Source organism: Molossus molossus, unplaced genomic scaffold, assembly GCF_014108415.1.
Source record: "Molossus molossus isolate mMolMol1 unplaced genomic scaffold, mMolMol1.p scaffold_m16_p_19, whole genome shotgun sequence".
NCBI lineage: Eukaryota > Metazoa > Chordata > Mammalia > Chiroptera > Molossidae > Molossus > Molossus molossus.
The window spans coordinates 31,899,332-31,915,895 of NW_023425354.1; the positions used below are offsets into that span (position 1 = coordinate 31,899,332).

Below are 16,564 nucleotides of genomic sequence, written 5' to 3' on the forward strand. Positions count from 1 at the left end.
CTCTAGTCTGTTCCACACCCAAGCCAGAGTCATCTCCTTAGAATGCTGATCAGTACAGAGTGTAACCTGCTGTATGAGGAGGCCAAGTTGACCACACGGTCTCTGGGGCAGCAGCTCTGCTCAGGCATAGTGTTCTGAGCCTAGTCCTCAGCCTGAGAGCTCGGGATGGACTTTGGCTCCCAGGGATAAACTCATCTTCATCACATTCCCAGAGGCTGGGGCCAAGTTTACTCAAAGAGAAGATCTAGTAGAAGAAGCAGTATAGTCCTGTCTCCTGATTAATTCTGTGATGATTATGAAGATTGGGATGACACAATATCAGAGGAAACAATACAACAGCTAGACACAGGGAAGGTGGTCAGAGTGATGTCTTTTTTGTTGTTGTTGTTAATCCTCACCCAAAGATATTTTTTCCATTGATTCTTAGAGAGCGTGGAAGGGAGAGAGGGAGAGAGAGAGAGAAACATCAATGTGAAAAAGACACATCAATTGGCTGTCGCCTACCCATGCCCTAACTGGGGCCAGGGATCAAACCTGCAACCCAAGTCTGTGCCCTTGACTGGGAATCAAACCTGAGACCTTTTGGTGTGCAGGCTGATGCTCTAACCACTGAACAGCGCTGACCAGATCAGGGTGATGCCTTTTTATACACCAGTTCCCCACCAGCCAAGTCAAAGGGCTCTCCACCCCCATCATTACCCACCTCCCCATGTGAGAGTTTGGTGATACCCCATAAGAGTGAATATTTTTCCTCTGCTTGGTAACACTGTTCAGGACAAAAAACATTAGCAATCCTAACAGTGTAATCTAGCTGGGATCTAAGACCATGATTTATGAAAGACCTAGACTCACAGTTGCCTTGTGGCCAGAGGTAGGTAGGCCTTGACCTTAGATTCTGCGCCCCCTTATTCTCCAGGTCACACGGCCCATTTCCAAAAACCTCTTCCTGCCTTAGTTATAGCAGTTCTATTGTTTATCTTGACTGCAAGAAGCTCTCACTCCCTCATTTCCTTCCTATTGTTCAGTCAACAGGAACATTGGGTGTGAATTTTTCTCCGCAACTCTCAGGATTAGGTATAAAATGCCATATTTCTCTACTTTTCTATAACAGATAACCAGTCCTGTGCCCTCATTCACCTGGTTGGCAAGGAAATCCAATTACAGACATGCTTTTGCGGGAGGGGCACTCATCTTTGTGTTGGGGAAACTCTATCATCTGGGGCTTTGGGGAATGGTTGGTTAGTCTTCAGCTGACAGCGGCCACTGCCACTATGCTCAGTGGCCAGACTTGCCAAGACAGGGATGGGAGGAGGGCTTGACCCACACCTAGAGCAAACCCACACTTTCTCCTAGAGCAAAACCCCATTTTATCCTGTTTGTTCACCAAAATATTTTTTAAAACACTTTTTAAATAAAAAATATTTAAAATACTGTTTTCCATGAATAGTTTCTGCAGAGTATGCAAATTAGATCAGCGAAAGCAAAACTGGTTCCCATTTTCACTGGAAGACAGGTAGAGCTGGCTAATCTCCCTGGAGAGGGGGTTATTTTGTTTAAATTCCATCCTGGAGGAGGGGTCCCTCCCTTTCTCAAAAAACCCCATTACTCCTCCTACAGGTTTAAAGAACAAAGGAGAGGAAAACCTGTCCAGTTTCCACACCTAAATAGAGCTGGTTGCTTAAATATTTCTGGATAATCTGACCTTTCTGAGATTGGTTGACCTAATTTAACTTGTATAAGTTCTGAGATGTTTCACTGTCTTCCTTGAATTACTGCATTACTTAAAACATGAACCACACAAAGCTTCCTGTCCCTACCTCTTTTGCCTGCCGTCCTTCCCTTCCCCACTTCACACCAAGCACACTGACCTTTTGCCCATTCCCTGCCCTTGCTGAAGCCGTCTCAAGTTTTTGTAACTTTGCACCTTCTGTTCCCTTGAGCTGAAATGTCCTTCCCATTCTCTGCCAGGAGCATGCATTCTGCCTGCAAGCTCAGTCGAGTATCACTGCTGGGGAAGTCTTCCTGGACATGTCCAGCTTGGAAAGGATTCTCCCCTAGACTCAGGAAAGAAGCATGTTCCTTCTCTGGAATCTTCAGTCTCTCCTAGTTCCCCTCGGGACCTGGCTGCCCAGATCATGGTGGCCTCCTGCACACCACCTGGCAGAGAATGGAGATGGCCGTGCTCTCTGTCTCTGGTCCACGGGCTGACGCTCTAACCGCTCAGCCAAACTGGCCAGGGCGGCTGTGCTCTCTGGGTCTGCAACATTACGGAGGAAGGTTTCCTGGAGTTGAGGGCTGCTAGGCTAATTCCACAGCCAGTTTTCCAGGCCCCCTGAACCTGACCCATCAGTCCTGCTCAAGGTGTGTGTGCCCCTGCACCCCCTCCAACTTCCTACTGGCCCCTGCTCCTGCACACTCCAGTGACTTAGGGTACTCACAGAGCCTCCACGGTGTTGACCTGTCTCACTCAGCCTTTCCGCCTTCGACTCCTCCCAGGTGCTTTGTGTTCACAACATTACTCTCAAGCATCCCTGGGGTTTTCAGTAGGGTTCTGGTTGGTGGGGGGAGCAGGAGAGAGTGACTAGGAACAGTCTGGAGGGCACCATGAACTAAAGGAAGGAATGAGGGAACCTGGGTGGAGAGGTGTGGGCAGATGAGTTTCACTTACAACCTTGTAGCCAGGAGAAAAGTTCCACCAGTACAGTCTCTTTTTGCTCCTGTCAGTTCCTTTTTCCTCCCTCCAGCTCTGTTATCTCCAAAACCAACCTTTCCCCCACTTTGTTCCCCAGCCCTGATCCTAAGTATTTGATTTGGAACAGAGGACAGAGGCTTATGTGGGCCACTTAGAGTCCAGGTTCCTACCACAGCCCCACCTCCCAAGCCTGGCCTGACCCCTGGCTGTCTCCACCCCCACCCCACCCACTGCCCTGGGCTGATTGTCTTCAATGTACCCATCATGCCTCTTGCCCAGTAGCACCAGCTAGAGATCAGGAACCTGCAGAGACTAAAAGAGGCATCCTGCACCCAGCTCCTGTTTATCTTTCTATTTCCCATTCTGTAGTTCAACTCAAGAATCTGAAGACAGCCCAGGAGCTTTAGCTATGGCTTTCTTCCTTATTTTGTCCCTTTGTAGTGTTTTGGTGATAGACACGGCTGAATGTGGAGCCGGGAGTGAGGAAGGATTCGAGAGGGAATGTAAACCTGGATTGTTTCCCCACTGCCCCTCCATACCTCCCAGTGCCCAGCACTGGACACACCCTGGCCAGAGCCAGCTGTTTGCAGACCTGAGCCGAGAGGAGCTGACGGCTGTGATGAGCTTTCTGACCCAGCAGCTGGGGCCAGGCCTGGTGGATGCAGCCCAGGCCCGCCCATCAGACAACTGCGTCTTCTCAGTGGAGCTACGGCTGCCTTCCAAGGCTGCAGCCCTGGCCCATCTTGTCAGATGAGCCCCCCACCTGCCCGGGAGACACTGGCCATTGTCTTCTTTGGTGGACAACCCCAGCCCAACGTGACTGAGCTGGTGGTGGGACCGCTGCCCCACCCCTCCTACATGCGGGATGTGACTGTGGAGCGTCACGGGGGCCCCCTGCCCTATCACCGACGCCCCGTGCTGATCCGAGAGTACCTGGACATAGACCAGATGATCTTCGACAGAGAGCTGCCCCAGGCTGCTGGTCTCCTCCACCACTGCTGCTTCTACAAGCACCAGGGAAGGAACCTAGTGACGATGAACACGGCACCCCGGGGTGTGCAATCAGGGGACCGAGCCACCTGGTTTGGTCTCTACTACAACATCTCAGGGGCTGGGTTTTTCCTGCACCCTGTAGGGTTGGAGCTGCTGGTGGACCACAAGGCTCTGGACCCTGCCCACTGGACCATCCAGAAGGTGTTCTTCCAAGGCCGCTACTATAAGAGTCTGGCTCAGCTGGAGGATGAGTTTGAGGCCGGCCTGGTGAATGTGGTGCTGATCCCAGACAATGGCACAGGTGCGTCCTGGTCCCTGAAGTCTCAGGTGCCCCCGGGTCCGGCTCCCCCTCTGCAGTTCCATCCTCAGGGCCAGGGCCCCCGCTTCAGTGTCCAGGGACATCGAGTGGCCTCCTCATTGTGGACTTTCTCTTTTGGCCTTGGAGCTTTCAGTGGCCCGAGGATCTTTGACATCCGCTTCCAAGGGGAGAGAGTGGCCTATGAAGTCAGCGTTCAGGAGGCCTTGACCATCTATGGTGGCGATTCTCCTTCTGCTCTAAGAAGCCGGTACACAGATGGTGGCTTTGGCTTGGGTCACTTCTCTTCACCCCTGACCCGTGGGGTGGACTGCCCCTACCTGGCCACCTATGTGGACTGGCACTTCCTTTTGGAGTCCCAAGACCCCAAGACAATACGAGATGCCTTCTGTGTGTTTGAACAGAACCAGGGTCTCCCCTTGAGGCGACACCACTCAGATATCCACTCCCACTATTTTGGGGGCCTTGCAGAGACAGTGCTGGTCGTCAGATCTGTGTCTACCATGCTCAACTATGACTACGTGTGGGATATGGTCTTCCACCCCAGTGGGGCCATAGAAGTCAAATTCCATGCCACGGGGTACATCAGCTCAATGTTCCTCTTTGGTGCTGCCCGAAATTATGGGAACCAAGTTGGGGAGCACACACTAGGCACTGCCCACACCCACAGTGCCCACTTCATGGTGGATCTGGATGTAGCAGGTAAGATGCCCTGAAGGGTCAAGTATTCTCCAGAAGAGGGAGCTGAAGTCTCCATGCCTAGTGCTAAAAATTGTCACTGAAACATTAAAAATGTAAAAGTATATGAAGTAAATGTGCAAAGTATCAGATGCCTAAGAGATTTCACCCTTAGCAGATTAGTTATTCTTCTACACTTAAAAAAATTCTTCCATCTTTTAAAATATTGCATCTGCAATTATAGAATTTAGTATATTGTATCCTATGTATAAAGATATATGAGGCACTTTTATTTTTCTCATATAACATATCATTCATGCAAGCAACAAATATTTACTGAATGCATATTTGTGTCAAGCACTACACGAACACAGTTTAACAAAAGAAACAACATATTGGTTCTCAAGAGGCTTACATTCTAATGGAGAAGAAAACACAGTTATGTTGTTCTCACTGCATCACATCGGAGGGTACATGATGTCGATGTGTTTGTCTTATTATCAGTGATGTTGACCTCAAGCACTTGGTTAAGGTGGTGTTTTCCAGCTTTCCTTTTTTTTTTTTTTATCCTCACCGGAGGACATTTTCCATTTTTTGTTCAGATAGAGTGTGTGTGTGTTGGGGGAGAAACATTGACGTGGAAGGGACACATTGAGTGGCTGCCACCCACATGACCAACCAGGGCCGGGACAAACTGCAACCGAGGTACGTGCCCTTAGCGGGAACCGAACCCGGGTCTCTCTGGACCGCAGGCCTACGCTCTAACCGCTGAACCAAACCGGCCAGGGCCCTTTTTTTTTTCTTAAGGCCACCAAAAATTTGGTTGCCTCCCCCCCAAAATAATGGGAGAGAGAGAGAAGCTTCTTCCAGCTTTCTTCATGGTAAAAGTTAATATTTTTTATTTGTATTGAATAAATATCTTGGGGAAATGACTTTGATGTTATGCAAATACCCCATTTCTTTTCTTCTCAATTTTTGCCCACTAATTTTAGCATCTATTAGTGGATTTTTCCTGCATCAATTACTACTGTGTTATTTTCCTGCTGGTCATTTACATTTTCTTCTGATTCTTTATACATTTATTAATTGGAATTCTCCATAGGGAATAGTTATTCTTTCTTTTTCACTTATTTATGTGCATAATTATTTATTCATAATTGTAAGGATTCATGGATATTTATTTTGTTCCAAGGGTCATAACCCAGTCCTCCCAGTACTGTCATTTACTTTATTTTTTAAATTGTTCCAGTTTTGTTTGGTCATTAGGAGATCTTTGAGGTTGATTCTTGTGTCCTTTGAACATGTCTCCATTTTTTCATCTTTCTTTTCTTTCTTTCTTTCTTTCTTTCTTTCTTTCTTTCTTTCTTTCTTTCTTTCTTTCTTTCTTTCTTTCTTTCTTTGTTAATCCTCACCTGAGGATAGTTTTTCATTGATTTTTTTTAGATAGAGTGGAAGGGAAGAAGGGAGAGAGAGTGAGAGAAACATTGATGTGAGAGAGACACATCAATTGGTTGCCTCCTGCATTACCCCAACAAAGGGCCAGGGGTTGAACCTGCAACCAAGGTACATGCCCTTGACTGGGAACCAAACCCGTGACCCTTTGGTCCAAGGACCGATTCTCTAACCACTGCGCAAAACTGGCCAGGGTTCATTTTCCTTTTTTTTTATCATCGTTTTTTATTTTTAAATTAGAGTTGACATGCAATATTATATTAGTTTCAGGTGTACACTCCAGTGATTAGATATTATGTAATATATTAAGTGATCATCCCAATAAATTTCATACCTCTCTGACACTATACACAGTTATTAGAATATTATTGACTATATTCCTTATGCTGTACTTGACCTCCCTATGACTATTCTGTTACTACTTATGTATACTTCTTAATCCCTTCACCTTTTTCACCTGACCCCCCAAGCTCCCTCCTATCTGGTAAGCATTAAAATGTTCTTCGTATCTGTAAAGTTGTTTCTGTTCGGCTTGTTCATTTATTTTGTTCTTTGTATTCCATTGTTGATAGATATGTATTTATTCCCTTTTTTAAAAATTCCTTACCTGAGGACACTTTTCTATTTATCATCAGATAGAGAGGGAGGTAGGGAGAGAGAGAGAGACAGAGAGAAACATCGATGCAATAGAGCCACATTGACTGGTTGCCTCCAGCATAACCTGACCAAGGCTGGGAGGAACTACAACCGAGGTTCGTGCCCTTGACCAGAAATGAACCCAACTCATTGGTCCTTGGGCCGATGCTCCAACTGCTGAGCCAAGCCAACCAAGACTTTATTTCTTTTCTCCTCCTCCTCCTCCTCCTCCTCCTCCTCCTCCTCCTCCTCCTCCTTCTTTTTCAACAAGGCCCTTTAATATTTCATGTAAAACTGTTTTGGTGATGATGAACACCTTTATCTTTTTAGTGTCTAGAAAGCTCTTTATATGTCCTTTAATTCTAAATAATAGCTTTGCTGGGTAGAGTAATCTTGATTGTAGGTCCTTGGTTTTCATCACTCTGAATATTTCTTGCCAATCCCTTCTTACCTACAAAGTTTCTGTAGAGTAATCAGCTGACAGTCTTATGGGAGCTCCCTTGTATGTAACTAACTGCTTTTCTCTTGCTGCTTTTAAGATTCTCTCTTTGGCCCTGGTGAGTGTGGCTCGGTTGAGTGTCGTCCCATGCATAAAAAGTTTGCAGGTTCTATTCCCAGTCAGGGCACATGTCCAGGTTGCAGGCTCAGTCTCCAGTGGGAGGCATGGAGGACACAGCCAATCAATGTTTCTCACATCAATTTCTCTCTCTCTCTCTCCCTCTCCCTTCCTCTCTCTCTCTCAAACCAATAAAAACATAGTTTTTAAAAAAGATTCTCTCTTGCCCTGGCCAGGTTTGCTCAGTGGTTAGAGCGTCAGCCTGAGGTCCAGAGAGACCCAGTTTCAATTTCCGCTAAGGGCACGTACCTCAGTTGCAGTTTGTCCCCAGCCCCAGTTGGGGTCATGCAGGAGGCAGCCACTCGATGTGTCCCTTTCACATCGATGTTTCTCTCTCTCTCCCTTCCTCCCTCTTCCTCCCACTCTACCTGAACAAAAATGGAAAAATGTCCTCAGGTGAGGATAAAAAAAAAGATTCTCTCTTTGTCTTTAACCTTTGGCATTTTAATTACGATGTGTCTTGTTGTGGGCCTCTTTGGGTTCATCTTGTTTGGGACTCTCTGCACTTCCCAAACGTGTATGTCTATTTCCTTCAACAGGTTAGGAAAGTTTTCCATCATTATTTTTTTTAATAGGTTTTCAATTTCTTGCTCTCTTTCTCTTCTCTTTCTAGCCCCACCATGATGCGAATGTTGGTTCACTTGAAGTTATCCCAGAGGCTCCTTACAGTATCCTCATTTCTTTAAATTTTTTTTTTCTTTTGCTGTTCTGATTGGGTGTTTTATGCTTCCTTTTATTTCAAATTGCTGTTTTGCTTCTCAGCTTCATCTTCTCTACTGTTGATTCCCTGTAAATTATCCTTTATTTCAATTAGTATATCCTTCATTTCTGACTGGTTCTTTCTTGTGGTTTCCATGTCATTTTTTATGCTGTTGATGTTCTAAGTTCACCTATTCGTCTCCTAAGTTGATTGAGCATCCTTATAACTAATGTTCTGAAACTCTGTATCTAGTAGATTGTTTGTGTCCTTTTTGTTTAGTTCTTTTTCTGGAGTTTTATTGTGTTCTTTCATTTGGAACATGTTTCTTTGTCTCCTCATTTTTATAGCCTCCCTCTGTTTGTTTCTATATATTAAGTAGAGCTGCTATGTCTCCTGGGCTTGGTAGAGTGGCTTTATGTAGTAGGTATCCTGTAGGTTCCTGTGGCAAACCTCCCCATTCACCTGAGCTGGGCCTTCCAGGTATGCCCCACCCCCTCTGTGGGCTGTATACACCCCTGTTGTAGTTGAACCTTGATTGCTGTTGGCACATCAATGGGAGGAATTTACCCCCAGGGCCAACCACTGTGGTGGATCTGCTGTGCAGGGGCCTACCCCATGGGACAGGATTTACTTCAGCAGGGTTCTAGTGCCCACTGAGTCTGCCCCTTGAGTGTGCCACTTGTGGAGATGGTTGGGTGGTGCTTCAACTTGATCTGAAGCTATCCACAAGGTGCACTGGCTCTGTGGCCTCCCAGGACGTGCAGGCCAAGGTCAGCCACTGCCTGTGTTCTGCCTGTGGCCACCAGACATGAGCTACAAAGCAATCTGCAGATGGATTCCACTTGTGCTGGGAGTAGAGGTGCCCAGGAGAGGCCAAGCTATGAATCAAGGAGGCTGCTGCTAGTGCCAAGCCTGGGGCCACTACAGCAAGAGGTAAGGGGCATGCCAAGGCCAGATGCTGCTTACTTAGGGACGTTAGAAAAGTCTGAGGCATGAGCCAAGATAGGCCATTCAGATGGAAAAGCCACTAGAAACAATAAGAGCAGGCTTGCAAGTTGGTGGGGCAGAGCCTCATGGAATCAACAGGGCAGGGTGAACAATGATAGCCAGGTTGATGGAGATTCAGATATAGCACCAACCTACCGACTCTGGAGGGAAAGGGCTCAGCAAAGGAATAATGGTTTCTGTAAGCACTTCTAAGAGAAAGTTGCCCCTCCGGTCTTCACCCTGATACCAGACAATTCAGTTCCTCCCTATATGTCTCTGATGCCTTTCAAGCTGCCTCCCCAGCACTGGAACTCAGAGAGACTGAGTCCAAGTAAGTTGATGCATGGGCCCTTTAAGAAGAATTCCCTGGGACTCCAGAGTGCTCTGTCTCACTCAGCCACAATCCCTGCTGATTTTTGTAGCCAAAAGTTATGGAAACTCCTCCTCCTGGCACTGGAACCCTGGGCTGGTGGGGCTGGTGGGCCTGGTGTGTGAATGGGACCCCTCACTCCTCAGGTGGGACCTCCACAGCTGAGATATTCCTCCTGATTTTTATCTGCCTCATACAGATGTGGGACCAAACTGATTTCAGCTCCATCCCTCCTATCAGTCTTGATGTGGCTTCCTCTTTATATCCTTAGTTGTAGGACTTCTGTTCAGCAAGATTTCAGGTGGTTCTGAATGATGGTAATTGTGTACTTTAGTTGTATTTTTTATGAGGTTGTGGAAGTACTGTGTTTACTTACACCACCATCTTGATCAGAAGCCTCCATCCTTTCTATAGTACTTCTTTATTTCCTGGCAGCACAAGAAGTTCCAATTTCATTTTGTTTTCTCATGCTCCAGCTCTGGACTCAATAAACCATTTCTCCAAGGAGTTCTGGTTGCTTTTATTGCAGAGCAATATTTAGAAACCAAGATCTGGGTCCCAGGTGTGCTCACTATGACTGGGATCTCATTGTTTTAGGCTCTCTCATTGGACTTAGCTAGAAAATAAATGAGCATATTCTAACTGACACACATGTCTTTTTATCTCTGCATCTAAATAATGACAACTCTTTGTTTTTTCTATTATATTTTATATTCAATATTATTTTGTATTAGTTTGAGGTCTGTAGCATAGTGGTTAGACAATCATATACTTTACAAAGTGATCCCCCTGATATTTCCAGTACCTGCATGGCACTGTACTTAGTTATAACAATGCTATTGACTATATTCCCTATGTTCTACCTTACATTCCTGTGGATTTTGTTTTGTTTTTTAAATCCTCGCCTGAGAACACTTTTTCCATTTATCTTCAGATAGAGTGGGAGGGAGAGAGAGAGAGAGAAACATTGATGTGAGAGAGACACATCGACTGGTTGCCTCCCACACAACCCGACCAGGGCCGGGGACCGAACCACAACTGAGGTACGTGCCCTTGACTGGAATCAAACCCGTGGCTCTTTGGTCCGCAGGCCAACGCTCTCGCTGCTAAGCCAAACCAGCCAGGGCCCTGTGACTATTTTGTACCTGCCAATTTGTACTTCTTTTTTTTTTTTAATCCTCACCCAAGGATATTTTTCCATTGATTTGTTGAGAGAGTGGAAGGGAAGGAGGAAGAAAGAGAGAGAAACTTCGATGTGAGAGAGACACATTGATTGGTTGCCTCCGCATGACTCCAACGGAGGCCAGGGATTAAACCTTTAACCCAGGTACATGCCCTTGACCAGAATCGAACCTACAACCCTTTGGTCCATGGGCTGGCACTTTAACTGCTGAGCCAAACCGGCCAGAGCCCAATTTGTACTTCTTAATCCCTTCACCTTTTTCACCCAGTCCCCTAACCCCCAATCCTTCTAGCAACCATCAGAGCAATGATGACAGTTAAGCCCTGGAACAGTGCCAGACCCATAGAGAGAAGTATTAGTTACTGTTGTTATCCACATGAGCTCGCTTATGTGGATGCACCAGAAAGAACTCTTGGCCTTTAATGGTCACCTGTGGGTGAAAACACCAGGGTATGGCCAAGGGCAGTGAGTCCACAAAAGGAAACTAAAGGTTTACTTAATCAGTTCCTGTTCTCCTCTGGTCTTGGGAGGTATGGAGGAAGCTTGCGGCATGTTTCAGTTCTCTGCTCTTGGTCTCAGATCACTCAAGTTGACTCCTAACAGGGGACCTATTTAAACTCTAACAAAACATTCAAAACTCCAAAATTCAGGGAACAGACTGCCTTAGCCCTGCTTCTAATTCCTTTGCAAACCTGACACTATGAGAAACACCTCCAAGCTCCAGCAGCACTGGGCCCACATGGCTGCTGTCCACAGGAGGTGGGGCCACTCTGTGTTGGTTTCCTCCATGTGCTGATGTGTAGGCAGTAGAGCCAAACTAAGACTCAGCACTGCCACAGTACTAACCATATGCCTTTCATGACAAGGGCTATTTAAGTGCTCTATGCCTCAACTGTCCCATCTGTAAAATGGGGACAATTGTAGTTCTTCTTCATGAGGCTGTTTGTTATACAAGTAAATCATCAATACATGTAAAGCACTCAGCATGCTGCCTGTGCACAGCATCTTCCGGTTTAATAAAAGTGAGCTACAGCTATTATTATTTTCATGAAAAGGCAGTTCTGGTGATGGCATAGGGCGTCAGATATGAGGTGCAAAGCCCTTCCTCAGATCAGAAGCTCTAACTCTGCACATTGCCTGTGAGGCTGCTTCAGCCTCAGGTAAACAACTTTCCTTGCAGCCTCTCAGAGGAAGGTCAGGGGAGACCCAGTCACAAGGCATCCAGGACTGTTACCAGAGATGACATCGGAGAGAAAGACCTTCTCTAAATCTGGATAAGGGATATCTTGGGGAGAGAGAAGGAAAGTAGAGAACATACTCAGTTCTGGGCTTCTCTTGGGCCCCCAATCTGAGTGAAGCCAGGTGGGTACAAGGCAGCTGCGTGATCAGCCCTTTCTCCCACCCTTTCTTCCTCCTCCTTCCTCCCACCCGGCAGGACTGGAGAACTGGGTCTGGGCTGAGGACATGGTCTTTGTCCCCATGGCGGTACCCTGGAGCCCTGAGCACCAGATGCAGAGGCTGCAGGTGACCCGGAAGCTGCTAGAGACTGAGGAGCAGGCCACCTTCCCCCTGGGAAGTGCCTCCCCTCGCTACCTGTACCTGGCCAGCAACCAGAGCAACAAGTGGGGTCACCCACGGGGCTACCGCATCCAGACTCTCAGTTTTGCTGGAGAGCCGCTGCCGCAGAACAGCTCCATGGAGAGAGCCTTCAGCTGGGGGAGGTGAGTGGTGGGCTGTCAGAGAGGCTGGGGTGATGGACTGTAAGAAGGGCCTCATGTTGCTGGGGACCCAGGTTCTCCCACCTCTTGTGGGTGTACATGCACACACGCACAGTCCTGTGGCCACAATCTTTAGCTATTTAAAATGAGGCCTACTGAATGGATGGATGAATGGCGAGATGCATGCAGGATCAAATACAATAAAATGTGAAAGGTAGATTCTGGGTTGTGGACATACGTATGTTCACTATACTATTCTTTCAACTTTAAATGTTCACAATAAGGGTTGCTGGGGGCCAGGGGGAATAAGAGAAGAACACAGATCTGAGGGAGTATTCTCTAACATCCAGGCATTTGAGATACTGAAATTGGCCTAAAATGGGAATCATGATGTGTCCATGCACCCAGGGCCCAGGCTCTGGTCTAGATGGATGTCCAAATGATATTAGGACCTGAAGTCTGAACAATGGTCAGCTGATGTTTGAGATATCAGCAGGATGCTGAACAAATGTGGGAACTCTACGAGAGAGACAGAGAGGGAGAGTGGGAAGTGAACAGAGAATAACAAAGAGGCTCACTACTCCAACATTTCTATGCTTATATTTCTTTTCTGTTCCCTCTTCAGTGCAGCTTCACACAGTAGGACGGGTTGAGGACCTTGTGGGTCTAATCCAAATCTCCTGTAGGTACCAGCTGGCCGTGACCCAGCGGAAGGAGGAGGAGCCCAGCAGCACCAGCATCTACAATTTGAACGACCCTTGGACACCCACCGTGGATTTCACTGACTTCATCAACAATGAGACGGTTGCAGGGCAGGTCAGTTTAGGGAGGTGGCAGAAGCAGAAACGAGGCACTTCACTCTCTCCCAAGCCAGGGCCCTCTTCAGAATCCACTAAGAAATGAAGCGTTACGATCTCACATTTTGCCTGGGTTTGTAAGCCTAATCGTTCCATACCAGGCTACGGTGCGAGGCAGGTGTGTCTTTAGCAGAGTCAGGCCTCATGATCCTCTTCCTTCTCCCCTGCCAGGATTTGGTGGCCTGGGTGACTGCTGGTTTCCTGCACATCCCACATGCAGAGGACATTCCCAACACAGTGACTGTGGGGAATGGTGTGGGCTTCTTCCTCCGACCCTACAACTTCTTTGACCAGGACCCCACCTCCGATTCTGCTGACTCCATCTATTTCCAGGAGGACCAGGATGCTGGGGCCTGTGAGGTCAACCCCCTGGCTTGCCTCCCCAAGGCTGCTAACTGTGCCCCTGAGCTCCCTGCCTTCTCTCATGGGGGCTTTTCTCACAACTAGGTGGTCCCTGGGATGGGGAATGTGTCCAGGGTCCCCAGGGCCAGGGTGTGTGGGGCGGGGAGAGCAGTGGGCACTGGGCCAGGAAGCCTGGTCTCACACTAAGATCCTCTCCTGCCCCGCCCCCAAGATCCTTGCTCCCATCGCCCTTCTTTGTATCCTCCTCCTTACTGGAAGCATCCTGAGCCTGTGAAGCCTGACACAGCAGGGACTGAGCTTTGTTGACCCTGGATGTGCTGGGTTTCTGTCCCAGAGGGGAGAGGAATGGCCAGCAGGAGCTGGAGTGATGGCAAGCTTTTCTCCAGAAGACTTATTTTTTTCTAACAGTTTTTAATCTTATGCTTTTACAATGAGATATAATTCACATACCATAAGATTCACCCTTTTTTTTTTTTTTCTATCCTCACCCGAGGATATTTTTCCATTTTTTGTACAGATAGAATGGGAGGGAGAGAGAGGAAGGGAGAGTGAGAAACATCGACGTGAAAGGGACACATCGAGTGGCTGCCACCCGCACGACCAACCAGGGCCGGGGACAAACTGCAACCGAAGTACATGCCCTTAGCGGGAACCGAACCCGGGTCTCTCCGGACCGCAGGCCGACGCTCTAACCGCTGAGCCAAACTAGCCAGGGCAAGATTCACCCTTTTAACGTGTCTAATTTAGTGGAGTTTAGCGTATTCACAAAGTTGTGCAACCAATGCCACTCATTCCAGAACATTTCCATCACTCAAGACAGAACCCCCGTACCTGTTAGCAGTCACTTCCTGTTTCCCTTTGACTCCTTCCCAGCTCTAGGCAACCACCAAGATCTCTGTCACTATAGATTTGCCTATATTCTGGACATTTACTATAAATAGATATTTACAGCTTGTGGTCTTTTGTGATTGGCCTCTTTTAGCATAATGTTTTTGAAGTACATCTATTTTGTAGCATGAAACAGGATTTCATTCCTTTAGGGCCGAATAATATTCCGTTGTATGACTGTTACCACATTTTGTTGATCCATTCATTGATTGAAGGACATTCGGTTATTATAGATAATGCTGCTGTGAACATTCGTGCACGAGTTTGCATATGGACGTATATTTTCACTTCTCTGGGTGTAAACCTGGGAGTGGAATTGCTGGGTCATATGTTTAACCTTTATAGGAACCACCAAACCAGTTTCCAAAGTGACTGTACCATTGTTTTCCTTTTTTTTGTTTTATAGTGGTAAAACGTCCATAACATAAAATCTATCATTGGACCATTTTCACATGTACGGGTCAGTGGCATTAAGTACGCTCAGAAACTTTGTTGGGTCTGCTCAGCTCCTCCTCTGCCCTGGATCTTGAATATGAAGGTGAGACCTCTAGAAACCAAGTATTTTCTTAAGCCCTGGGATAGGGTCCCTTCATGGCCCATGGCCCAGCTCTTGTCTGTCTTCATTCCCTGTCATCCTAACACATTCCTTCTCTGCTCTTTCTTTCTCCTCTTCCTCTTACAACTTCAGCTTCTACCCCCTGGCCTTCCCTCTGAGATCCTGGATGTCCCTGCTGCTTCAGCTCCTGTAATTTTCCTTCGTCCCTCCATTCCAGACAGCCCCTGGTTGTCTCCTTGTGGGAGACATTTGTCTCTGGACAGCCTTCTTCATCTTGTCTCTCTGCCTCTAAGCAAAAATGTTCCTGTCACCTTGCCAAATAATCTTCTTCCGATTCCTGCCATTTACATAGAGCACGTGGAGTATGCTTTGAGGAGGGGTAGGATGGTCAAGTGACAGCAGCAGTCAAGGAGTTTTGTGGATGCTCAGGATCACCTGTTCCCAGGGTCATGGGTGACAGTGCCCTCCATTACTGTACAGTCAGCATAGATGACCAGACTGTCACTGAGTGTAGGAACCAAAAAGCCTTGGGAACTCAGGCAACCAGGCCAGGAGCTTCCTGGTCAGGGATGGGCAAGCAGATGAGCCGGGAGCGTCCCAGGAGGTACCAGCCTGGCCTGGTCAGGCAACAGGCTCCAGGACATCACATTCCTGCTGCTCCTCCTTGGGTGTGGACTTTGGATGGGCATCAATAAGAACTGGGGTATTTTCTAGAAAGAAATGTGGAGGCAGGAATAAGGTAGGGCTCAAAGAGCAAACTTTCTCAAGTGCCTCCAGGCCATAGAAACCCATGTGGTGTGTGGTGTCCACAGCCCTGCTTCTACAGCTTGTCCACTTCCCTTGGTGTCTTCTCTAAAAGGGTAGGCTATGCCCTGGCCAGTTTGGTCAGCCTGCAGACCAGAGAGTCCTGGGTTCGGTTCCTGCTAGGGGTACATACCAAAATATAATAAAAATGAATGAATCAATCAATCAATCAATTAATAAAAGGGTAGGCCATGAGATCAGGAAGAGAGGGGCTCTTTCCCCAGTTGGAAACTCAGGCCACTGACCCAGCTGTAGGGAGGGCACTGACTGGGCAGACCTTGGCAAGAAGGAATTCAGGGCACAGAGTTTTGGTTCCAACTCAGCTTGTTACCAGAGGGCAATGGCAAATTGGGAGCTCAGACACCATGGAAGTCCTGTGGGTCCCTCAAGAGCTGCCTGGACCCCAGGCTCAACCAGGTGAGCTGGAAAGGAACTGAACTCTGGCAAATGGACCTTCATACAAAGACTAAACACTGTGGGAACCACATTCTTTTTTTTTTTTTTAATCATTTTTTTTTCTAAATTGATTTTAGAGAGAAGAGAAAGGGAGAAAGAGACATCAATGAGAGAGAACATCAATTGGCCTCCTCCTGCATGCCCCCCACTGGGGACAGGGCCCACAACCTGGGCATGTGCCCTGAATAGAAATGGAACAGGTGACATCTTGGTGCATGAGATGATACTCAATCCACTGAGCCACAACAGCTGGGCTCATTGGTTGATTATGTGCTCTGGCCATGGATCAAACGCACAAC

General features: G+C 47.3%; 1 protein-coding gene across 1 annotated transcript; it reads left to right on the forward strand.

The window, feature by feature from the left end:
• Positions 1-3,101: 3,101 nt before the first annotated feature.
• LOC118634792 (membrane primary amine oxidase-like) lies at positions 3,102-13,652 on the forward strand. The gene is given in 5 exon segments (XM_036269577.1): positions 3,102-3,441; positions 3,444-4,703; positions 12,059-12,344; positions 13,028-13,157; positions 13,370-13,652. Coding segments are annotated over 5 exon segments (2,292 nt in total). The 3' UTR covers positions 13,646-13,652.
• Positions 13,653-16,564: the final 2,912 nt, after the last annotated feature.